The following is a 25,677-nucleotide window of genomic DNA, read 5'->3' on the forward strand; positions in this document are numbered from 1 at the left end:
GCTCCTCCACATTGCCAAGAACTCTACCGTTAACCCTGTATTCCGCATTCATATTTGTCCTTCCAAAATGGACAACCTCACACTTTTCAGGGTTAAACTCCATCTGCCACTTCTCAGCCCAGCTCTGCATCCTATCTATGTCTCTTCGCAGCCGACAACAGCCCTCCTCACTATCCACAACTCCACCAATCTTCGTATCGTCTGCAAATTTACTGACCCACCCTTCAACTCCCTCATCCAAGTCATTAATGAAAATCACAAACAGCAGAGGACCCAGAACTGATCCCTGCGGTACACCACTGGTAACTGGGATCCAGGCTGAATATTTACCATCCACCACCACTCTCTGACTTCTATCGGTTAGCCAGTTCGTTGTCCAACTGGCCAAATTTCCCACTACCCCATGCCTCCTTACTTTCTGCATAAGCCTACCATGGGGAACCTTATCAAATGCCTTACTAAAATCCATGTACACTACATCCACTGCTTTACCTTCATCCACATGCTTGGTCACCTCCTCAAAGAATTCAATAAGACTTGTAAGGCAAGACCTACCCCTCACAAATCCGTGCTGACTATCCCTAATCAAGCAGTGTCTTTCCAGATGCTCAGAAATCCTATCCTTCAGTACCCTTTCCATTACTTTGCCCACCACCGAAGTAAGACTAACTGGCCTGTAATTCCCAGGGTTATCCCTAGTCCCTTTTTTGAACAGGGGCACGACATTCGCCACTCTCCAATCCCCTGGTACCACCCCTGTTGACAGTGAGGACGAAAAGATCATTGCCAACGGCTCTGCAATTTCATCTCTTGCTTTCCATAGAATCCTTGGATATATGCCGTCAGGCCCGGGGGACTTGTCTATCCTCAAGTTTTTCAAAATGCCCAACACATCTTCCTTCCTGACAAGTATTTCCTCGAGCTTACCAATCTGTTTCACACTGTCCTCTCCAACAATATTGCCCCTCTCATTTGTAAATACAGAAGAAAAGTACTCGTTCAAGACCTCTCCTATCTCTTCAGACTCAATACACAATCTCCCGCTACTGTCCTTGATCGGACCTACCCTCGCTCTAGTCATTCTCATATTTCTCACATATGTGTAAAAGGCCTTGGGGTTTTCCTTGATCCTACCCGCCAAAGATTGTTCATGCCCTCTCTTAGCTCTCCTAATCCCTTTCTTCAGTTCCCTCCTGGCTATCTTGTATCCCTCCAATGCCCTGTCTGAACCTTGTTTCCTCAGCCTTACATAAGTCTCCTTTTTCCTCTTAACAAGACATTCAACCTCTCTTGTCAACCATGGTTCCCTCACTCAACATGGTTCCCTCATCTATCCTATCTATTCCCTTCATAATCTTATATGTTTCTACAAGATTCCCCCCTCATCCTTCTAAATTCCAATGAGTACAGTCCCAGTCTACTCAACCTCTCTTCGTAATCCAACCCCTTCGGCTCTGGGATTAACCTAGTGAATCTCCTCTGCACACCCTCCAGTGCCAGTACGTCCTTTCTCAAGTAAGGAGAACAAAACTGAACACAATACTCCTGGTGTGGCCTCAGTAACACCTTATACAATTGCAGAATAACCTCCTTAGTCTTAATCTCCATCCCTCTAGCAATGAAGGACAAAATTCCATTTGCCTTTTTAATCACTTGTTACACCTGTAAACCAACTTTTTGCGACTCATGCACTAGCACACCCAGGTCTCTCTCTGCACAGCAGCATGTTTTAATATTTTATCATTTAAATAATAATCCCTTTTGCTGTTATTCCTACCAAAATGGATAACCTCACATTTGTCAACATTGTATTCCATCTGCCAGACCCTAGCTCATTCACTTAGCCTATCCAAATCCCTCTGCAGACTTCCAGTATCCTCTGCACTTTTTGCTTTACCACTTATCTTAGTGTCGTCTGCAAACTTGGACACATTGCCCTTGGTCCCCAACTTCAAATCATCTATGTAAATTGTGAAAAGTTGTGGGCCCAACACTGATCCCTGAGGGACACCACTAGCTACTGATTGCCAACCAGAGAAACACCCATTAATCCCCACTCTTTGCTTTCCATTAATTAATCAATCCTCTATCCATGCTACTACTTTCCCCTTAATGCCATGCATCTTTATCTTATGCAACAACCTTTTGTGTGGCACCTTGTCAAAGGCTTTCTGGAAATCCATATATACCACATCCATTGGCTCCCCGTTATCTACCGCACTGGTAATGTCCTCAAAAAATTCCACTAAATTAGTTAGGCACGACCTGCCCTTTATGAACCCATGCTGCGCCTGCCCAATAGGACAATTTCCATCCAGATGACTCGCTATTTCTTCCTTGATGATAGATTCCAGCATCTTCCCTACTACCGAAGTTAAGCTCACTGGCCTATAATTACCCGCTTTCTGCCTACCTCCTTTTTTAAACAGTTGTGTCACGTTTGCTAATTTCCAATCTGCCGGGACCACCCCAGAGTCCAGTGAATTTTGGCAAATTATCACTAGTGCATTTGCAATTTCCCTAGCCATCTCTTTTAGCACTCTGGGATGCATTCCACCAGGGCCAGGAGACTTGTCTACCTTTGGTCCCATTAGCTTGCCCATCACTACCTCCTTAGAGATAACAACGGGCAGCACGGTAGCACAAGTGATTAGCACTGTGGCTTCACAGCGCCAGGGCCCCAGGTTCGATTCCCCGCTGGGTCACTGTCTGTGCGGAGTTTGCACGTTCTCCCCGTGTGTGCGTGGGTTTTCTCCGGGTGCTCCGGTTTCCTCCCACAGTCCAAAGACGTGCAGGTTAGGTGGATTGGCCATGCTAAATTACCCGTAGTGTCCATAAGGGTTGGGAGGGGTTATTGGGTTGCGGGGAAAAGGTGGAAGTGAGGGATTAATGTGGGTCGGTGCAGACTCGATGGGCCGAATGGCCTCCTTCTGCACTGTATGTTCTATGTAATCTATGTAACCCTCTCAAGGTCCTCACCTGTCATAGCCTCATTTCCATCAGTCACTGGCATGTTATATGTGTCTTCCACTGTGAAGACCGACCCAAAAAACCTGTTCAGTTCCTCAGCCATTTCCTCATCTCCCATTATTAAATCTCCCTTCTCATCCTCTAAAGGACCAATATTTACCTTAGCCACTCTTTTCTGTTTTATATATTTGTAGAAACCTTTACTATCTGTTTTTATATTCTGAGCAAGTTTACTCTCATAATCTATCTTACTCTTCTTTATAGCTTTTTTAGTAGCTTTCTGTTGCCCCCTAAAGATTTGCCAGTCCTCTAGTCCGCCACTAATCTTTGCCACTTTGCATGCTTTTTCCTTCAATTTGATACTCTCCCTTATTTCCTTAGATATCCACGGTCGATTTTCCCTCTTTCTACCATCCTTCCTTTTTGTTGGTATAAACCTTTGCTGAACACTGTGAAAAATCACTTGGAAGGTTCTCCACTGTTCCTCAACTGTTTCACCATAAAGTCTTTGCTCCCAATCTACCTTAGCTAGGTCTTCTCGCATCCCATTGTAATTTCCTTTGTTTAAGCACAAAATACTAGTGCTTGATTTTACCTTCTCACCCTCCATCTGTATTTTAAATTCCACCATATTGTGATCGCTCCTTCCGAGAGGATCCCGAACTATGAGATCATGAATCAATCCTGTCTCATTACACAGGACCAGATCTAGGACCGCTTGTTCCCTCGTAGGTTCCATTACATACTGTTCGAGGAAACTATCTCGGATACATTCTATAAACTCCTCCTCAAGGCTGCCTTGACCGACCTGGTTAAACCAATCGACATGTAGATTAAAATCCCCCATGATAACTGCTGTACCATTCCTACATGCATCCGTTATTTCTTTGTTTATTGCATGCCCCACCATAATGTTACTATTTGGTGGCCTATAGATTACTCCTATCAGTGACTTTTTTGCCTTACTATTCCTGATTTCCACCCAAATGGATTCAACCTTATCCTCCATAGCACCGATGTCATCCCTTACTGTTGCCCGGATGTCATCCTTAAATAACAGAGCTACACCTTAACATCCACTCTGTCCTTCCGAATAGTTTGATACCCTCGGATATTTAACTCCCAGTCGTGACCATCCTTTAACCATGTTTCAGTAATGGCCACTAAATCATAGTCTTTCACAATGATTTGCGCATTAACTCATTTACCTTATTCCGAATACTACGAGCATTCAGGTAAAGTACACTTATGTTGGCTTTTTTACCTCTGTTCTGAATCTTAACACCTCGATCAGTAACCTCTCCTAAGTTATATTTCCTCTTAACCTTTCTCCTAATTTTCCTTGTCGTTGAACCCATATCTTCCTGTAACAACCTGCCGCGTTGCTTACCATTAATGTTTTTACTTCCCGTTTGTGGTAGTATGCATTAGGGGTCATGTGGGACTGTGAAGCCGTGATGTCATTGGCTGACAGATTCCGGGTCCTGGTTGGCCGTTGACCTCTAGCTCCGCCCTGAAGGCGGAGTATAAGAACCAGGAGTCCTCCCCCGCAGGCAGTCTACTACTGAACTGCGGGGGAAACAGTCACGCTTAATAAAGCCTCATCGACTTCACTCTATTCGTCTCTCGGAGTCTTTGTGCGCTACAATTTATTAAGCGTGACTAAAGGACTATGGAGCTCAGGATCATCCCGGAATGCCCGAGGATCAGCCCCCACGCAGTGAACGCAGCAGCAGCTTTCAAGCACTGGCAGACTTGTTTCGAGGCCTACCTCAGAACGGCCACCGGCCGGGTCACAGAAGACCAAAAACTACAGGTCCTGCACTCGAGGTTAAGCACGGAGATTTTCTCTCTCATCGAAGACGCAGAGGATTTCCAGACGGCGTTCGCAGCACTAAAAAGTCTCTATGTCCGCCCAGTAAACCAGATCTACGCTCGCTATCAACTCGCAACGAGACGGCAAAGTCCCGGAGAATCGATAGATGAATTCTACGCCGCGCTACTAATTTTGGGACGGGCCTGCAGCTGCCCGCCGGTGAACGAAAATGAACACACGGACATGTTAATGCGTGATGCTTTTGTGGCAGGTATGAACTCCTCCCAAATCCGCCAAAGACTTTTAGAAAAAGAGTCGCTAGGACTCTCAGAGGCACGGGCCCTAGCAGCCTCCCTAGACGTGGCCGCGCGAAACACCCGCGCCTACAGCCCCGACCGCGCGGCAGCCCATTGGGCTCCGTACGCACCTATCGCGACAAACCCACCCCCCCCCCCGGACACCCCACAGGCTTGCGCGGTTCAAACGCCAAGTCGCACCGGGGGAGCCCGCTGCTATTTCTGCGGCCAGGCGAAACACCCCCGGCAGCGCTGCCCGGCCCGCGCAGCGATCTGTAAGAGCTGCGGGAAAAAGGGCCATTTCGCGGCTGTGCGCCGGTCCCGGGAGGTCGCCGCGGTCCCAGGAGAACAGGGAGCCCTGCACGCCTTTTACGCTCCCCAACCCCCCCCCCAGCGCCCCATGTACGACCCGCAGGCGCAACCACCTTGGGTCCCGACCACCGCTCTCCCCGGAGAACAGGGAGCCCTGCACGCCTTTTACGCTCCCCAACCCCCCCCCCCCGCACCCCATGTATGACCCGCCGGCGCTACCACTTTGGGTCCCGGCCACCGCTGTCCCCAGAGAAGAGGGAGTCCTGCGTGTTCCTAACGCTCCCCAACCCCCCCAGCGCCCCATGTGCGACCCGCAGTCGCCGCCATTTTGGGTACCGGCCACCATGAGGGGAGGAGGGGCGCCGCCATCTTGGACCACCCCAGACCTGTACGACGCATGGGGGCAGCCATTTTGTCCACCCCCGCCGCCATCTTGTGACCCCCCAGCCATGTGCGATGCATGGGGGCAGCCATCTTGTTCACCCCGACGCCATCTTGGACGGCAACAACGGACCCCAGCATCGACGGCTCCACGGGGTTCGAAGAAGATACTCCACTACTACAACCACGGCTGGCTTCAATGACGCTGGGCCAAGCACGGCCCCGGACTCTCCAGACGACGACAACAACGGTGCTGATAAACGGGCACGAGACACCATGCCTGGTCGACTCCGGGAGCACGGAAAGCTTTATCCACCCCGACACGGTAAGACGCTGTTCTTTGACCATCCGTCCCAGCGCACAAAAGATTTCCCTAGCTGCAGGATCCCACTCCGTACAGATCAAAGGCTTCTGCATAGTTACCCTAACGGTGCAAGGGAGGGAGTTCAAAAACTACAGGCTCTACGTCCTTCCCCAACTCTGCGCCCCCACATTACTGGGATTAGACTTCCAGACTTCCAGTGGAATCTACCTTCAAATTCGGCGGCCCAATACCCCCACTCACTATCTGCGGCCTCGCAACCCTCAAGGTTCAGCCCCCATCCTTGTTTGCGAACCTCACCCCGGATTGCAAACCCGTCGCCACTAGGAGCAGACGGTACAGCGCCCAGGACCGGACCTTCATTCGGTCCGAAGTCCAGCGGCTACTGAAGGAAGGCATAATCCAGGCCAGCAATAGTCCCTGGAGAGCACAGGTGGTAGTAGTGAAGACCGGGGAGAAGCAAAGGATGGTCATTGACTATAGCCAGACCATCAACAGGTACACACAACTAGACGCGTACCCTCTCCCCCGCATATCCGACATGGTCAATCGGATTGCCCAATATAAGGTCTTCTCCACCGTGGACCTCAAGTCCGCCTACCATCAGCTCCCCATCCGCCCAAGTGACCGCAAGTACACAGCCTTCGAGGCAGACGGGCGATTATACCATTTCCTAAGGGTCCCATTTGGCGTCACAAACGGGGTCTCGGTCTTCCAACGAGAGATGGACCGAATGGTTGATCAACACGGGTTACGGGCCACGTTCCCGTATCTCGACAATGTAACCATCTGCGGCCACGACCAGCAGGACCACGACGCCAACCTCCAAAAATTCCTCCAGACCGCCAAAGCCTTGAACCTCACATATAACGAGGACAAGTGCGTTTTTAGCACCAACCGGCTAGCCATATTGGGATATGTAGTGCGCAATGGGATAATAGGCCCCGACCCCGAACGTATGCGCCCCCTCATGGAATTTCCCCTCCCGCACTGCCCAAAAGCCCTGAAACGCTGCCTGGGGGTTCTTTTCATACTACGCCCAGTGGGTCCCCCAGTACGCAGACAAGGCCCGCCCCCTAATACAGACCACGACCTTCCCTCTGTCGACAGAGGCTTGCCAGGCCTTCAGCCGCATCAAAGCGGATATCGCAAAGGCCACGATGCGCGCCATCGACGAGTCCCTCCCCTTCCAGGTCAAGAGCGACGCCTCCGACGTAGCTCTAGCGGCCACCCTTAACCAAGTGGGCAGACCCGTGGCCTTCTTCTCCCGGACCATCCACGCTTCAGAAATCCGCCACTCCTCAGTGGAAAAGGAAGCCCAGGCCATAGTGGAAGCTGTGTGACATTGGAGGCATTACCTGGCCGGCAGGAGATTCACTCTCCTCACGGACCAACGGTCGGTAGCCTTCATGTTCGATAATGCACAGCGGGGCAAAATCAAAAACGACAAGATCTTAAGGTGGAGGATCGAGCTCTCCACCTTCAACTACGAGATCTTGTATCGTCCCGGAAAGCTGAACGAGCCTTCCGATGCCCTATCCCGCGGCACATGTGCCAACGCACAAATTAACCGCCTCCAAACCCTCCACGAGGACCTCTGCCACCCGGGGGTCACTCGGTTCTACCACTTTATTAAGTCCCGCAACCTCCCATACTCTTTGGAGGAGGTCCGTACAGTCACCAGGAACTGCCACATCTGCGCAGAGTGCAAACCGCACTTTTTCAGGCCGGATAGAGCGCACCTGATCAAGGCTTCCCGTCCCTTTGAACGCCTCAGTCTGGATTTCAAAGGACCCCTCCCCTCCACCGACCGCAACACATACTTCCTTAATGTGGTGGACGAGTACTCCCGCTTCCCATTTGCCATCCCCTGTTCTGACATGACCGCGGCCACAGTCATTAAAGCCCTGAACAGCATATTCACACTGTTCGGTTGCCCCGCATACGTCCACAGCGACAGGGGGTCCTCTTTCATGAGTGACGAGCTGCGCCAGTTCCTGCTCAGCAAGGGTATAGCCTCGAGCAGGACGACCAGCTACAACCCCCGGGGGAACGGGCAAGTAGAGAGGGAGAACGGCACGGTCTGGAAGACCGTCCTACTGGCCCTACGGTCCAGGGTCCTCCCAGTTTCACGGTGGCAGGAGGTCCTCCCGGACGCCCTCCACTCCATCCGGTCACTACTGTGTACCACCACTAACCAAACGCCTCATTGTCTTCCCCAGGAAGTCCTCCTCTGGAACGTCGCTGCCGACCTGGCTGGCGGCCCCAGGACCCATCTTGCTCCGAAAACATGTGCGGGCTCATCTGTTGATGTCATTGGCTGACAGATCCCGGGTCCTGGTTGGCCGTTGACCTCTAGCTCCACCCTGAAGGCGGAGTATAAGAACTAGGAGTCCTCCCCCGCAGGCCAGTCTGTTGCTGAACTGCGGGGGAACAGACACGCTTAATAAAGCCTCATCGACTTCACTCTATTCGTCTGTCGGAGTCTTTGTGCGCTACACCGTTTTATTCCTTTTAGTATTCCTGGTCCTATTCACGGAACTCCCCTCAGTCACTGTACCTTGTACTGTCGCCCTTTTTGATTTTTGACTATGGCTTCTCTGCCTTACACTTTCCCCCTTACTGTCTTTTATTTCTGTCCCTGTTTTACTACCTTCCAACTTCCTGCATCGGTTCCCATCCCCCTGCAACATTAGTTTCAATGGTCTGCTGTGCACCAGTCCACAAGAACGTATGTGCAGGAAAGCTGAAATTCAAGCCATCTGAAATCTATCCATTATCTGTAAATCGATATGCTGACAAAACAAGGGAACTTTGTACAAAGGGATTAATGCCTTGGACTGGGCACCAGATATCTTTCAAAAGCTTTGTTTTTGGGGTTCCTGTTTGTGTGGAGTATGATTTCAGTGGGTGACGACCGAACGCTTAAACATTTTGCTCCCTCCGCCCCGAGGCCCTCAGACAGGAGGTTGTAAAGTTCAGCTTGGAGCTGGGGCTTTTAGGGTGACCCTCGTTTCTCACTCTCTCTTTTTCTCTCCCTCTCTCTCTCTCTCTCCCTCTCTCCCCCTCTCTTTTTCTCTCCCTCTCTCTGCATTCTCTCCTTCTGTCTCTCTCGCTCTCTGTCTCTGTCTCTCTCTGTCTCTCCCTCCCTGTCTCTGTATCTCTCTCCCTCTCTCTCTCTCCCTCCAGCTCTCTCTCCGCCTCTCTGGCTCTCTGTCTCTCCCTCCCTGTCCCTGTATTTCTCTCCCTCTCTCTCTCTCCGTCTCTCTCTCTCTCTCTGTCTCTCCCTCCCTGTCTCTGTCTCTCTCTGTCTCTCCCTCCCTGTCTCTGTCTCTCTCTGTCTCTCCCTCCCTGTCTCTGTATCTCTCTCTCTCCCTCCCTCCGTCTCTCTCTCTCCCTCGGTCTCTCTCTCTGTCTCTCTCTCTGTCTCGCCCTCCCTGTCTCTGTACCTCTCTCCCCCTCTCTTTTTCTCTCCCTCTCTCTGCACTCTCTCCCTCTGTCTCTCTCGCTCTCTCTCTCCGTCTCTCTCTCTCTCTGTCTCTCCCTCCCTGTCTCTGTCTCTCCCTGCCTGGCTCTGTATCTCTCTCCCCCTCTCTCTGCACTCTCTCCTTCTGTCTTTCTCGCTCTCTCTCTCTGTCTCTGTCTCTCTCTGTCTCTCCCATCCTGTCTCTGTATCTCTCTCCCTCTCTCTCTCTTCCTCTCTCCCTCCGTCTCTCTCTCCGGCTCTCTCTCTCTCTGTCTCTCTCTCTCTGTCTTTCTCTCTCTCTGTCTATCTCTCTCTCTGTCTATCTCTCTCTCTGTCTATCTCTCTCTGTCTCTCTCTCTGTCTCTCTCTCTGTCTCTCTCTCTCTGTCTCTCTCTCTGTCTCTCTCACTCGCTCTCTCTCTCTGTCTCTCTCTGTCCCCCTCTCTCTGTCTCTCTCTCTTTCTCCCCCTCCCTCTCTTTCTCTCTTTGTCACCCTCACTCTCTCTCCCACTTCCTCCATCACTCTCTCTCTGCTCCCTCTATTCCCTAATCTTCTTCCTATCCTCTTTTTCGCTCTCTCTCCCTCCCACTCCATCTCTCTCTTTTCCTCCATCACCTCAATGCCTCTTCCCTCTCTCCCTCCCTCATGCCCCCTCTCTCTCCATTTCTATTTCAATTTGTCTTGCTGCCTCATTCTGCCTTTCTCCATCTGTCCCTCTCTCTCCCTCCCCTCTCCTCACTCTCTCCTTCTCACTCTCCTTCTGTCTTTCTCTCCTTCTTTCGCTCCTCTCACTCTCTTTCACTCGCTGTCCTCTCTCTCTCTGTCTCGCTTTCTCTCTCACTCTCCTTCTCTCTCGCCTTCTCTCACTCATTCTCTATCTCCCCCTCTCTATCCCTCTCTCTGCTCTCGCCCTCCCTCCTTCTCTTCCTCTTCTTCTCTCTCCCTCCTCTCTCTCACCTTCTCTCTCTCTTCTCCGTCCTCGCTCTCTCTTTCTTTCGTTCTCTCGCGTCTCTCTGTTTCTGTCTCTGTCTGTCTCTTTCTCTCTCTCCCTTTCCTTCTGCCTCCTTCTCTCGCTCTCTCTCGTCCTCCCTTCGCACGCAGATAGCCCGACAGGCCGATGAATAGGACTTTGACATCGCGATGGGCACCCTGCCCATTGCAACAAGCCTGTTGCCCCAACACACATCTCGATCGGGAACTTTGCGCTTCTAATCGCTCTCTCTCCCTTCTCTGTCAATGTGGGAACGTTCAGACTGGCTGGTGAATCGGCCTGGCTTCTGCTCGAACACGGATTTGGGTTCCATTGGAGATGAGGGGTCGAAGATTATAAGAACATAAGAACATAAGAACTAGGAACAGGAGTAGGCCATCTGGCCCCTCGAGCCTGCTCCACCATTCAATGAGATCATGGCTGATCTTTTGTGGACTCAGCTCCACTTTCCGGCCCGAACACCATAACCCTTAATCCCTTTATTCTTCAAAAAACTATCTATCTTTATCTTAAAAACATTTAATGAAGGAGCCTCGACTGCTTCACTGGGCAAGGAATTCCATAGATTCACAACCCTTTGGGTGAAGAAGTTTCTCCTAAACTCAGTCCTAAATCTACTTCCCCTTATTTTGAGGCTATGCCCCCTCGTTCTGCTTTCACCCGCCAGTGGAAACAACCTGCCCGCATCTAGCACATAGAACATAGAAAATACAGCACAGAACAGGCCCTTCGGCCCACGATGTTGTGCCGAACCTTTGTCCTAGATTAATCATAGATTATCATTGAATTTACAGTGCAGAAGGAGGCCATTCGCCCCTTTGAGTCTGCACCGGCTCTTGGAAAGAGCACCCTACCCAAACTCAACACCACCACCTTCGCAGCCGTAGTAACTAACCTTTAGCCGGATGTACTTCATCAGGCCAAAGTTCTGGGCGTAGAGGCGTAGGTACTGCAGGACCTTGGAATGATGCATGAAGGTCGGGTAGTCCTCCGGGAACGGGAAGTCACTGAAGCACATCATTTCTTTGGAGGAGTTGCTGATCAGCGACCGATAGACGCTTCCTTTCCAGTCTGTCACCACCTCCTAATGGGGAGAAAGGAGAAACAATTGGCGGCCATGTATCGCGGACCACAGCACAGGCGGGCGTCGCAGCAGCCGTGGGACACACTGCGAGCGCCTTCGGAGGCCATGTCTCGTCCGAGCGAATATCAAACACCCAATTGCTGCTGTTACACCTGGATCGCTGGCACACACGTACACTCACTCACACTCGCACTCACACTCGCACTCACCCACACACTCACCCACACACTCACCCTTACACACACACTCACCCACACACTCACCCTTACACACACAAACCCTCACAGTCACACTTATATTCACACACACTCAAACAGGCACACACCCACTCGGACTCACACTTGCACCCACACTCGCATTCTCTCACACTCTCACACACTCAAACACGCAGTCGCACTCACACCCTCGCACTCTCACACTCACCCTTACACATAAACACATTCACACACATTCATATTCACATGCACTCACACATTGCACTCACACTCACACTTGCACACACTCACACTCGCACACACACTCACACTCGCACACACTCACACTCGCACACACTCACACATTGCACTCACGCTCACACATTGCACTCACACTCACACTCGCACACACTCGCACTCGCACACACTCACACTCACACATTGCACTCACACTCACACTCGCACACACTCACACTCGCACACACTCACACTCACACATTGCACTCACACTCACACTCGCACACACTCACACTCGCACACACTCGCACTCGCACACACTCGCACTCACACATTGCACTCACACTCACACACACTCACGCACACTCGCACTCACTCACACTCGCACTCACACACCCACTCTCACACTCATTCACACACAAACACCCTCGCACTCTCACACTCACACTCACACTCACACACAAACACATTCACACACATTCATATTCACATGAACTCACACATTGCACACACACTCACACTCACTCACACTCACTCACTCACACTCACTCACTCACACTCACTCGCACTCACACTCGCACTCACACTCACACTCTCACACTCATTCACACACAAACACACTCACGCAATCACACTCACCCTCACAGTCACACTTATATTCACACACACTCAAACATACACTCACACTCACATACTCCCACACATACCCACACTCGCAATCATCCACACACTCATACTCACACCAACTCACCCACTCACACATTCCCACTCACTCACACTCATATTCGCACACTCGCAGTCTCAAACTCACACACACATTCGCACACACACATTCACACACACACACACTCTCAAACACACACACACACTCTCAAACACACACTCACACTCAAACACACACATTCACACACTCACACATTCACACACTCACACGCACACTCTCAAATACTCACACATTCTCACAGACACACACTCAAACACACACACACACACACTCACACACGCGCACCCAAACAGTCACACACATAAACAGTTGAACGCTCACACACACACACACTTGCACTCTCAAACATGCTCACACACAAATTCAGACCTTCAAACACACACACTCAAACAGACTCACGTTAAAACTCATACGCACTCAAATATACACACTCGCATTGGTGCTAGTTAGCCCTGCTGCCCGACGGTGCTGCGGGTTCGATCCGGGGGCCCCGGCTCAGAAAGATGGAGGTACTCCCCTGGAAGTTCCAAAGCCCACCGATGTCATCGTTCTTCTCGAAGCAGACGGGCTCCATGCCTTCTTCCAGACAGCACTTTGTGGCGACCAGGCCGCTGGCCCCCCCTCCGATGATGGCGACATGCTTTGCTCCCGGCATCTGCGTGAAGGAAGAACACTGATATCAGCACACGAGCGCAAGGCAGCCAATTGCAGAAGGGACGGCGCTCCTTCTCAAGCAATGGGCTTCGTATGCTTGGAGCACATCTTTGGACACTAAGGGGCAATTTAACATGGCCAGTCCACCTAACCTGTACATCTTTGGACACTAAGGGACAATTTAACACGGCCAATCCACCTAACCTGCACATCTTTGGACACTAAGGGACAATTTAACACGGCCAATCCACCTAACCTGCACATCTTTGGACACTAAGGGACAATTTAACACGGTCAATCCACCTAACCTGTACATCTTTGGACACTAAGGGACAATTTAACACGGCCAATCCACAAACCTCCACATCTTTGGACACTAAGGGACAATTTAACACGGCCAATCCACCTAACCTGCACATCTTTGGACACTAAGGGACAATTTAACAAGGCGAATCCAACTAACCTGTACATCTTTGGACACAAAGGGACAATTTAACACGGCCAATCCCCCTAACCTGCATATCTTTGGACACTAAGGGACAATTTAACACAACCAATCCACCTAACCTGCACATCCTTGGACACTAAGGGACAATTTAACACGGCCAATCCACCTAACATGTAAATCTTTGGACACTAAGGAACAATTTAACACGGCCAATCCCCCTAACCTGCATATCTTTGGACACTAACGGACAATTTAACACAGCCAATGCACCTAACCTGCACATCCTTGGACACTAAGGGACAATTTAGCACGGCCAATCCACCTAACCTGCACATCTTTGGACACTAAGGGACAATTTAACACGGCCAATCCACCTAACCTGCACATCTTTGGACACGAAGGGACAATTTGACACGGCCAATCCATCGAACCTGTACATCTTTGGACACTGAGGGACAATTTAACACGGCCATTCCACCTAACCTGTACATCTTTGGACACGAAGGGGCAATTTAACACGGCCAATCCACCTAACCTGCACATCTTTGGACACTAAGGGACAATTTAACACGGCCAATCCACCTAACCTGCACATCTTTGGACACTAATGACAATTTAACACGGCCAATCCACCTAACCTTTGCATCTTTGGACACTAAGGGGCAATTTAACACGGCCAATCCCCCTAACCTGTACATCTTTGGACACTAAGGGACAATTTAACACAGCCAATCCACCTAACCTGTCCCTCTTTGGATTGTGGGAGGAAACCGGAGCACTCGGAGGAAACCCACGCAGACCTGTTGGGTGGGTGTGGGTTGGGGTGGAGGGGTGGGGGAATGAACGGGTCAACTCCATGCAGGCAGTCACCCGAGATCGGAATTCACCCTGGGTCCGAGGTGCTGTGAGGTGGCAGTGCTGAGCCCGGGGTCACGAAAGGTGAGTGCTTCGTAGTATTCGCAGAATCTGGAGTGGGGTGGGGTAGGAAAGATAAGACAAAGATGCATTGAACCACAGATCAGATCAGAAATGCTGTTCAACCTGTCTGGATTCACTCAAACCAATGACCGTGGAATGATAGAGATCGAGAGTGAGGGGAGGAGAGGTTTTGGCACATTTAAGTGAAGTGTTTGCCAGAGATAAACATGTTGACACTGGTGTCTCTCCACAAGAGAGGAAAACATAGAATCATAGAATTTACAATGCAGAATGAGAGCATTCGGCTCAACTAGTCTGTACATGCCCTTGGAAAGAGCGCCCTATTTAAGCCCACACCTCCACCCTACCCCGTAACCCCACAAACCTTTATTGGACACTAAGGGCAATTGAACGTGACCAATCCACCTAACCTCTACATCGTTGGACACTAAGGGACAATTTACCACGGCCAATCCATCTAACCTGTACATCGTTGGACATTAGGGGACAATTTAACACGGCCAATCCACCTAACCTGTACATCTTTGGACACTAAGGGACAATTTAACACGGCCAATCCACAAACCTGCACATCTTCGGACACTAAGGGACAATTTAACACGGCCAATCCACCTAACCTGTACATCTTTGGACACTAAGGGACAATTTAACACGGCCAATCCACCTAACCTTTACAGCTATGGACACTAAGGGACAATTTAACACGGCCAATCCACCTAACCTGTACATCTTTGGACACTAAGGGCCAATTTAACACGGCCAATCCACCTCACCTGTACATCTTTGGACACTAAAGGACAATTTAACACGGCCAATCCACCTAACCTGCACATCTTTGGACACTAAGGGCCAATTTAACACGGCCAATCCACCTCACCTGTACATCTTTGGACACTAAGGGCCAATTTAACATGGCCAATCCACCTAACCTTTGCATCTTTGGACACTAAGGGGCAATTTAACACGGCCAATCCACCTCACCTGTACATCTTTGGACACTAGGGGACAATTTCACACGGCAATCCACCTAACCTATACATCTTTGGACACCAAGGGACAATTTAACACGGCCAATCCACCTAACCTGTACATCTTTGGACACTAAGGGACAATTTAACACGGCCAATCCACCTAACCTGTACATCTTTGGATACTAAGGGGACAATTGAACACGGCCGATCCACCTAACCTGTACATCTTTGGGACACTAAGGGCCAATTTAACATGGCCAATCCACCTAACCTTTGCATCTTTGGACACTAAGGGGCAATTTAACACGGCCAATCCACCTCACCTGTACATCTTTGGACACTAAGGGAAAATTTAACACGGCCAATCCACCTAACCTGTACATCTTTGGACACCAAGGGACAATTTAACACGGCCAATCCACCTAACCTGTACATCTTTGGACACTAAGGGACAATTTAACACGGCCAATCCACCTAACCTGTACATCTTTGGATACTAAGGGGACAATTGAACACGGCCGATCCACCTAACCTGTACATCTTTGGGACACTAAGGGCCAATTTAACATGGCCAATCCACCTAACCTTTGCATCTTTGGACACTAAGGGGCAATTTAACACGGCCAATCCACCTCACCTGTACATCTTTGGGACACTAAGGGACAATTTAACACGGCCGATCAACCTAACCTGTACATCTTTGGACACTAAGGGACAATTTAACACGGCCAATCCACCTAACCTGTACATCTTTGGACACCAAGGGACAATTTAACACGGCCAATCCACCTAACCTGCACATCTTTGGACACTAAGGGACAATTTAACACGGCCAATCCCCCTAACCTGCACATCTTTGGACACTAAGGGACAATTTAACACGGCCAATCCACCTAACCTGTACATCTTTGGACACTAAGGGACAATTTAACACAGCCAATCCACCTAACCTGCACATCTTTGGACACGAAGGGACAATTTAACACGGCCAATCCATCTAATCTGCACATCTTTGGACACTAAGGGGACAATTTAACACGGCCAATCCCCCTAACCTGTACATCTTAGGGACACTAAGGGACAATTTAACACGGCCAATCCCCCTAACCAGTACATCTTTGGACACTAAGGGACAATTCAGATCAGAAATGCTGTTCAACCTGTCTGGATTCAGTCAAACCAATGACCGTGGAATGATAGAGATCGAGAGTGAGGGGAGGAGAGGTTTTGGCACACTTAAGTGAAGTGTTTGACAGAGATAAACATGTTGATACTGGTGTCACTCCACAAGAGAGGAAAACATAGAATCATAGAATTTACAATGCAGAATGAGAGCATTCGGCTCAACTAGTCTGTACATGCCCTTGGAAAGAGCGCCCTATTTAAGCCCACACCTCCACCCTACCCCGTAACCCCACAAACCTTTATTGGACACTAAGGGCAATTGAATGTGATCAATCCATCTAACCTCTACATCGTTGGACACTAAGGGACAATTTACCACGGCCAATCCATCTAACCTCTACATCGTTGGACACTAAGGGACAACTTAACACGGCCAATCCACCTAACCTGTACATCTTTGGACACTAAGGGACAATTTAACACGGCCAATCCACCTAACCTGTACATCTTTGGACACTAAGGGACAATTTAACACGGCCAATCCACCTAACCTGTACATCTTTGGACACTAAGGGGCAATTTAACACGGCCAATCCACCGAACCTGTACATCTTTGGACACTAAGGGACAATTTAACACGGCCAATCCACCTAACCTGTACATCTTTGGACACTAAGGGGCAATTTAACACGGCCAATCCACCTAACCTGCACATCTTTGGACACTATGGGACAATTTAACACGGCCAATCCACCTAACCTGCATACCTTTGGACACTAAGGGACAATTTAACACGGCCAATCCACCTAAACTGACATCCTTGGACACTAAGGGACAATTTAACACGGCCAATCTACCTAACCTGTACATCTTTCGAAACTAAGGGACAATTTAACACGACCAATTACCTAACCTGCACATCTTTGGACACTAAGCGACAATTTAACACGGCTAATTCACTTAACCTGTACATGTTTGGATACTAAGGGACAATTTAACATGACCAATCGCCTAACCTGCACATCTTTGGACACTAAGGGACAATTTAACACGGCCAATCCACCTAACCTGCACATCTTTGGACACTAAGGAACAATTTAACACGGCCAATCCACCTAACCTGTACATCTTTGGAACCAAGGGACAATTTAACACGACCAATCCACCTAACCTTTGCATCTTTGGACACTAAGGGGCAATTTAACACGGCCAATCCACCTAACCTGCACATCTTTGGACATTAAGGGACAATTTAACACGGCAATCCACCTAACCTGTACATCTTTCGACACAAAGGGACAATTTAACATGGCCAATCCACCTAACCTGCACATCTTTGGACACTAAGGAACAATTTAACACGGCCAATCCACCTAACCTGTACATCTTTGGACACGAAGGGACAATTTAACACGGCCAATCCACCTAACCCGCACATCTTTGGACACTAAGGGACAATTTAACACGGCCAATCCATCGAACTTGTACATCTTTGGACTGTGGGAGGAAACCGGAGCACTCGGAGGAAACCACGCAGTCACGTTGGGTGGGTGTGGTTTGGGGTGGAGGAGTGGGGGAATGAACGGGTCAACTCCATGCAGGCAGTCACCCGAGATCGGAATTCACCCTGGGTCCGCGGGGCTGTGAGACGGCAGTGCTGAGCCCGGGGACACGAAAGATGAGTGCTTTGTAGAATTTGCAGAATCTGGAGTGGGGTGGGGTAGGAAAGATAAGACAAAGATGCATTGAACCACAGATCAGATCAGAAATGCTGTTCAACCTGTCTGGATTCAGTCAAACCAATGACCGTGGAATGATAGAGATCGAGAGTGAGGGGAGGAGAGGTTTTGGCACACTTAAGTGAAGTGTTTGACAGAGATAAACATGTTGACACTGGTGTCACTCCACAAGAGAGGAAAACATAGAATCATAGAATTTACAATGCAGAATGAGAGCATTCGGCTCAACTAGTCTGTACATGCCCTTGGAAAGAGCGCCCTATTTACGCCCACACCTCGACCCTACCCCGTAACCCCACAAACCTTTATTGGACACTAAGGGCAATTGAACGTGATCAATCCATCTAACCTCTACATCGTTGGACACTAAGGGACAATTTAACACGGCCAATCCACCTAACCTGTACATCGTTGGACTCTAAGGGACAATTTAACACGGCCAATCCACCTAACCTGCACATCTTTGGACACTAAGGGACAATTTAACAAGACGAATCCAACTAACCTGTACATCTTTGGACACAAAGGGACAATTTAACACGGCCAATCCCCCTAACCTGCATATCTTTGGACACTAAGGGACAATTTAACACAACCAATCCACCTAACTTGCACATCCTTGGACACTAAGGGACAATTTAACACGGCCAATCCACGTAACATGTACATCTTTGGACACTAAGGAACAATTTAACACGGCCAATCCACGCTAACCTGCACATCTTTGGACACTAAGGGACAATTTAACATGGCCAATCCCCCTAACCTGTACATCTTTGGACACTGAGGGACAATTTAACACGGCCATTCCACTTAACCTGTACATCTTTGGACACGAAGGGGCAATTTAACACGGCCAATCCACCTAACCTGCACATCTTTGGACACTAAGGGACAATTTAACACGGCCAATCCACCTAACCTGTGCATCTTTGGACACAGGGGACAATTTATCACAGCCAATCCACCTAACCTGTACATCTTTGGACACGAAGGGGCAATTTAACACGGCCAATCCACCTAACCTGCACATCGTTGGACACTAAGGGACAATTTAACACGGCCAATCCACCTAACCTGCACATCTTTGGACACTAAGGGACAATTTAACACGGCCAATCCACCTAACCTGCACATCTTTGGACACTAAGGAACAATTTAACACGGCCAATCCACCTAACCTGCACATCTTTCGACACTAGGGGACAATTTAACACGGCCAATCCCCCTAACCTGCACATCTTTGGACACTAAGGGACAATTTAACACGGCCAATCCACCTAACCTGCACATATTTGGACACTAAGGGACAATTTAACACGGCCAATTCACCTAACCTTTACAGCTTTGGACACTAAGGGACAATTTAACACGGCCAATCCACCTAACCTTTGCATCTTTGGACACTAAGTGACAATTTAACACGGCCAATTCACCTAACCTTTACAGCTTTGGACACTAGGGTACAATTTAACACGGCCAATCCATCGAACCTGCATATCTTTGGACACTAAGGGACAATTTAACACGGCCAATCCATCGAACCTGTCCCTCTTTGGACTGTGGGAGGAAACCGGAGCACTCGGAGGAAACCCACGCAGTCACGTTGGGTGGGTGTGGGTTGGGGTGGAGGGGTGGGGGAATGAACGGGTCAACTCCATGCAGGCAGTCACCCGAGATCGGAATTCACCCTGGGTCCGCGGGGCTGTGAGACGGCAGTGCTGAGCCCGGGGTCACGAAAGGTGAGTGCTTCGTAGAATTCGCAGAATCTGGAGTGGGGTGGGGTAGGAAAGATAAGACAAAGATGCATTGAACCACAGATCAGATCAGAAATGCTGTTCAACCTGTCTGGATTCAGTCAAACCAATGACCGTGGAATGATAGAGATCGAGAGTGAGGGGAGGCGAGGTTTTGTCACATCTAAGTGAAGTGTTTGCCAGAGATAAACATGTTGATACTGTTGTCACTCCACAAGAGAGGAAAACATAGAATCATAGAATTTACAATGCCGAATGAGAGCATTCGGCTCAACTAGTCTGTACATGCCCTTGGAAAGAGCGCCCTATTTAAGCCCACACCTCCACCCTACCCCGTAACCCCACAAACCTTTATTGGACACTAAGGGCAATTGAACGTGACCAATCCACCTAACCTCTACATCGTTGGACACTAAGGGACAATTGAACACGGCCAATCCTCCTAACCTGTACATCTTTGGGACACTAAGGGACAATTTTACACGGCCAATCCACAAACCTGCACATCTTTGAACACTAAGGGACAATTTAACACGGCCAATCCTCCTAACCTGTACATCTTTGGACACTAAGGGACAATTTAACACGGCCAATCCACAAACCTGCACATCTTTGGACACTAAGGGACAATTTAACATGGCCAATCCACCTAACCTGTACATCTTTGGACACTAAGGGACAATTTAACACGGCCAATCCACCTAACCTGTACATCTTTGGACACTAAGGGACAATTTAACACGGCCAATCCACCTAACCTTTACAGCTATGGACACTAAGGGACAATTTAACACGGCCAATCCACCTAACCTTTGCATCTTTGGACACTAAGGGACAATTTAACATGGCCAATCCACCTAACCTGTACATCTTTGGACACTAGGGGACAATTTCACACGGCAATCCACCTAACCTGTACATCTTTGGACACCAAGGGACAATTTAACACGGCCAATCCACCTAACCTGTACATCTTTGGACACTAAGGGACAATTGAACACGGCCAATCCTCCTAACCTGTACATCTTTGGGACACTAAGGGGCAATTTAACACGGCCAATCCATCTAACCTGCACATCTTTGGACACTAAGGGGACAATTTAACACGGCCAATCCCCCTAACCTGTACATCTTTGGGACACTAAGGGACAATTTAATACGGCCAATCCCCCTAACCAGTACATCTTTGGACACTAAGGGTCAATTCAGATCAGAAATGCTGTTCAACCTGTCTGGATTCAGTCAAACCAATGACCGTGGAATGATAGAGATCGAGAGTGAGGGGAGGAGAGGTTTTGGCACACTTAAGTGAAGTGTTTGCCAGAGATAAACATGTTGATACTGGTGTCACTCCACAAGAGAGGAAAACATAGAATCATAGAATTTACAATGCAGAATGAGAGCATTCGGCTCAACTAGTCTGTACATGCCCTTGGAAAGAGCGCCCTATTTACGCCCACACCTCCACCCTACCCCGTAACCCCACAAACCTTTATTGGACACAAAGGGCAATTGAACGTGACCAATCCACCTAACCTCTACATCGTTGGACACTAAGGGACAATTTAACACGGCCAATCCACCTAACCTGTACATCTTTGGACACTAAGGGACAATTTAACACGGCCAATCCACCTAACCTGTACATCTTTGGACACTAAGGGACAATTTAACACGGCCAATCCACCTAACCTGTACATCTTTGGACACTAAGGGACAATGTAACACGGCCAATCCACCTAACCCGCACATCTTTGGACACTAAGGGGCAATTTAACACGGCCAATCCATCTAACCTGTACATCTTTGGACACTAAGGGGCAATTTAACACGGCCAATCCACCGAACCTGTACATCTTTGGACACTAAGGGACAATTTAACACGGCCGATCCACCTAACCTGCACATCTTTGGACACTAAGGGACAATTTAACACGGCCAATCCACCTAACCTGCATACCTTTGGACACTAAGGGACAATTTAACACGGCCAATCCACCTAAACTGACATCCTTGGACACTAAGGGACAATTTAACACGGCCAATCTACCTAACCTGTACATCTTTCGAAACTAAGGGACAATTTAACACGACCAATCACCTAACCTGCACATCTTTGGACACTAAGGGCCATTTTAACACGGCCAATCCACCTAACCTTTGCATCTTTGGACACTAAGGGGCAATTTAACACGGCCAATCCACCTAACCTGTACATCATTGGACACTAGGGGACAATTTCACACGGCAATCCACCTAACCTGTACATCTTTGGACACCAAGAGACAATTTAACACGGCCAATCCACCGAACCTGTACATCTTTGGACACTAAGGGACAATTTAACACGGCCGATCCACCTAACCTGCACATCTTTGGGACACTAAGGGACAATTTAATACGGCCAATCCCCCTAACCAGTACATCTTTGGACACTAAGGGACAATTCAGATCAGAAATGCTGTTCAACCTGTCTGGATTCACTCAAACCAATGACCGTGGAATGATAGAGATCGAGAGTGAGGGGAAGAGAGGTTTTGGCACACTTAAGTGAAGTGTTTGCCAGAAATAAACATGTTGATACTGGTGTCACTCCACAAGAGAGGAAAACATAGAATCATAGAATTTACAATGCAGAATGAGAGCATTCGGCTCAACTAGTCTGTACATGCCCTTGTCAAGAGCGCCCTATTTAAGCCCACACCTCCACCCTACCCCGTAACTCCACAAACCTTTATTGGACACTAAGGGCAATTGAACGTGATCAATCCATCTAACCTCTACATCGTTGGACACTAAGGGACAATTTACCACGGCCAATCCATCTAACCTCTACATCGTTGGACACTAAGGGACAACTTAACACGGCCAATCCACGTAACCTGTACATCTTTGGACACTAAGGGACAATTTAACACGGCCAATCCACCTAACCTGTACATCTTTGGACACTAAGGGACAATGTAACACGGCCAATCCACCTAACCCGCACATCTTTGGACACTAAGGGGCAATTTAACACGGCCAATCCTCCTAACCTGTACATCTTTGGACACTAAGGGGCAATTTAACACGGCCAATCCACCGAACCTCTACATCTTTGGACACGAAGGGACAATTTAACACGGCCGATCCACCTAACCTGCACATCTTTGGACACTAAGGGACAATTTAACACGGCCAATCCACCTAACCTACATACCTTTGGACACTAAGGGACAATTTAACACGGCCAATCCACCTAAACTGACATCCTTGGACACTAAGGGACAATTTAACACGGCCAATCTACCTAACCTGTACATCTTTCGAAACTAAGGGACAATTTAACACGACCAATCACCTAACCTGCACATCTTTGGACACTAAGCGACAATTTAACACGGCTAATCCACTTAACCTGTACATCTTTGGATACTAAGGGACAATTTAACATGACCAATCGCCTAACCTGCACATCTTTGGACACTAAGGGACAATTTAACACGGCCAATCCACCTAACCTGCACATCTTTGGACAATAAGGAACAATTTAACACGGCCAATCCACCTAACCTGTACATCTTTGGAACCAAGGAACAATTTAACACGACCAATCCACCTAACCTTTGCATCTTTGGACACTAAGGGGCAATTTAACACTGCCAATCCACCTAACCTGCACATCTTTGGACATTAAGGGACAATTTAACACGGCAATCCACCTAACCTGTACATCTTTGGACACAAAGGGACAATTTAACATGGCCAATCCACCTAACCTGCACATCTTTGGACACTAAGGAACAATTTAACACGGCCAATCCACCTAACCTGTACATCTTTGGACACTAAGGGACAATTTAACACGGCCAATCCACCTAACCCGCACATCTTTGGACACTAAGGGGCAATTTAACACGGCCAATCCACCTAACCTGCACATCCTTGGACACTAAGGGACAATTTAACACGGCCAATCCATCGAACTTGTACATCTTTGGACTGTGGGAGGAAACCGGAGCACTCGGAGGAAACCACGCAGTCACGTTGGGTGGGTGTGGGTTGGGGTGGAGGAGTGGGGGAATGAACGGGTCAACTCCATGCAGGCAGTCACCCGAGATCGGAATTCACCCTGGGTCCGCGGGGCTGTGAGACGGCAGTGCTGAGCCCGGGGACACGAAAGAAGAGTGCTTTGTAGAATTTGCAGAATCTGGAGTGGGGTGGGGTAGGAAAGATAAGACAAAGATGCATTGAACCACAGATCAGATCAGAAATGCTGTTCAACCTGTCTGGATTCACTCAAACCAATGACCGTGGAATGATAGAGATCGAGAGTGAGGGGAGGAGAGGTTTTGGCACATTTAAGTGAAGTGTTTGACAGAGATAAACATGTTGATACTGGTGTCACTCCACAAGAGAGGAAAACATAGAATCATAGAATTTACAATGCAGAATGAGACCATTCGGCTCAACTAGTCTGTACATGCCCTTGGAAAGAGCGCCCTATTTACGCCCACACCTCGACCCTACCCCGTAACCCCACAAACCTTTATTGGACACTAAGGGCAATTGAAAGTGATCAATCCATCTATCCTCTACATCGTTGGACACTAAGGGACAAATTAACACGGCCAATCCACAAACCTGCACATCTTTGGACACTAAGGGACAATTTAGCACGGCCAATCCACCTAACCTGCACATCTTTGGACACTAAGGGACAATTTAACAAGGCCAATCCACCTAACCTGCACATCTTTGGACACTAAGGGACAATTTAACACGGCCAATCCACCTAACCTGCATACCTTTGGACACTAAGGGACAATTTAACACGGCCAATCCACCTAAACTGACATCCTTGGACACTAAGGGACAATTTAACACGGCCAATCTACCTAACCTGTACATCTTTCGAAACTAAGGGACAATTTAACACGACCAATCACCTAACCTGCACATCTTTGGACACTAAGGGCCATTTTAACACGGCCAATCCACCTAACCTTTGCATCTTTGGACACTAAGGGGCAATTTAACACGGCCAATCCACCTAACCTGTACATCATTGGACACTAGGGGACAATTTCACACGGCAATCCACCTAACCTGTACATCTTTGGACACCAAGAGACAATTTAACACGGCCAATCCACCGAACCTGTACATCTTTGGACACTAAGGGACAATTTAACACGGCCGATCCACCTAACCTGCACATCTTTGGGACACTAAGGGACAATTTAATACGGCCAATCCCCCTAACCAG

The 25,677-nt window shown here is 48.8% G+C and overlaps 1 protein-coding gene across 4 annotated transcripts in view; it reads right to left on the reverse strand.

Moving 5' to 3' along the window:
- The window catches only part of LOC140399616 (flavin-containing monooxygenase 5-like), a 95,687-nt gene that overhangs the window by 54,140 nt on the left and 15,870 nt on the right, over positions 1-25,677 (reverse strand). For 2 of the 4 annotated variants that reach the window (XM_072489153.1, XM_072489152.1), the window contains 2 exons: positions 13,310-13,448; positions 11,450-11,637 (listed from right to left, as the gene is read on the reverse strand). In XM_072489153.1, coding sequence (XP_072345254.1) covers positions 11,450-11,637; positions 13,310-13,448 — 327 coding nt within the window. Of the gene's footprint in view, positions 1-11,449; positions 11,638-13,309; positions 13,449-14,765; positions 14,788-18,556; positions 18,578-25,677 lie in introns of those variants that run through there. The other 2 variants (XM_072489155.1, XM_072489154.1) reach the window with 2 other exon arrangements.

This window comes from Scyliorhinus torazame, chromosome 23 (assembly GCF_047496885.1).
Source record: "Scyliorhinus torazame isolate Kashiwa2021f chromosome 23, sScyTor2.1, whole genome shotgun sequence".
NCBI lineage: Eukaryota > Metazoa > Chordata > Chondrichthyes > Carcharhiniformes > Scyliorhinidae > Scyliorhinus > Scyliorhinus torazame.